At 47.3% G+C, this 776-nt stretch overlaps 1 protein-coding gene across 1 annotated transcript; it reads right to left on the bottom strand.

Annotated features, from left to right (window-relative positions):
* Positions 1–25: 25 nt before the first annotated feature.
* On the bottom strand, positions 26–437 carry LOC106512560 (lysosome-associated membrane glycoprotein 5; the record flags this gene model as incomplete). The annotated part of the gene is given in 1 exon segment (XM_014001153.1): positions 26–437. A coding segment is annotated over 1 exon segment (222 nt), but the record flags the coding sequence as incomplete, so codon positions are not given.
* Positions 438–776: the final 339 nt, after the last annotated feature.

The raw sequence follows: 776 nt of genomic DNA, 5'->3' as shown, positions 1-776 counted from the left end.
GCCTCAGATCACTGAGGCGTTTTTTTAAGGTGAGCGTTTTACGCACAGCTGGAAATCACAACCCCGGATTCGTTTTAGCTACAATGTGAAATTATTCAAAAATAAAAGACAACTCTTAGTAAGATTTAAATTAATTTAAGTGAGGAACTAATTTATTTTCGTCTTAAACTATGTGATCAGTGCGCCAGCCGCTTTTACGCGCGGTTTCAGCCAGTTTACGCAGCTCGCTTTGTGTGGGGAAGTGGGGAATTCCTTACGTCTATTCCGTTGAGCGCGAGCACGTCGTATGGCACGAGGAATTTGGCGGCGAACTCCACCATGAGGCATGTCGTGGCGTTCTCCCGGACCGCGAAGATGGCTTTGTCCGGGTTGGTGGAAAGCCCGGACAGGTTCTCCCCCTCCTGCTCGGCCAGCACCGCGGACAGCACCAGAACACCTGAGCAGCAGAAGAAACACGGAGCCGTGAGAACAAAAGCACTCCTCCTCCTCCTCCGCACGCGCACATGCTAAAAATCTGCAGAATCAGCACGAGCAGACGAGGACTGGTCAGAGTTTGGCAGCGTTTCTTCAATCCTCAGGTTTTTTTTTTCCTTCAAGGAAAAGTCCAACATTGGGGTGAAATGTGCTGAATCATAAAAGCAGCATCACAAACAGGAAGAGACAAAACTGCAACAACTTTTCATCTTTCAGAAAAAAGTAAAAGAGGAAATGTGCTAACTCATGGAAATAAAACACACACACACACACACACACACACACACACACACACACACACA

The sequence above is a fragment of the Austrofundulus limnaeus genome, unplaced genomic scaffold, assembly GCF_001266775.1.
Source record: "Austrofundulus limnaeus strain Quisiro unplaced genomic scaffold, Austrofundulus_limnaeus-1.0 Scaffold8186, whole genome shotgun sequence".
NCBI lineage: Eukaryota > Metazoa > Chordata > Actinopteri > Cyprinodontiformes > Rivulidae > Austrofundulus > Austrofundulus limnaeus.
Note: the sequence above shows the minus strand (reverse complement) of the source record. Positions and strands in the feature narration are given on the sequence as shown.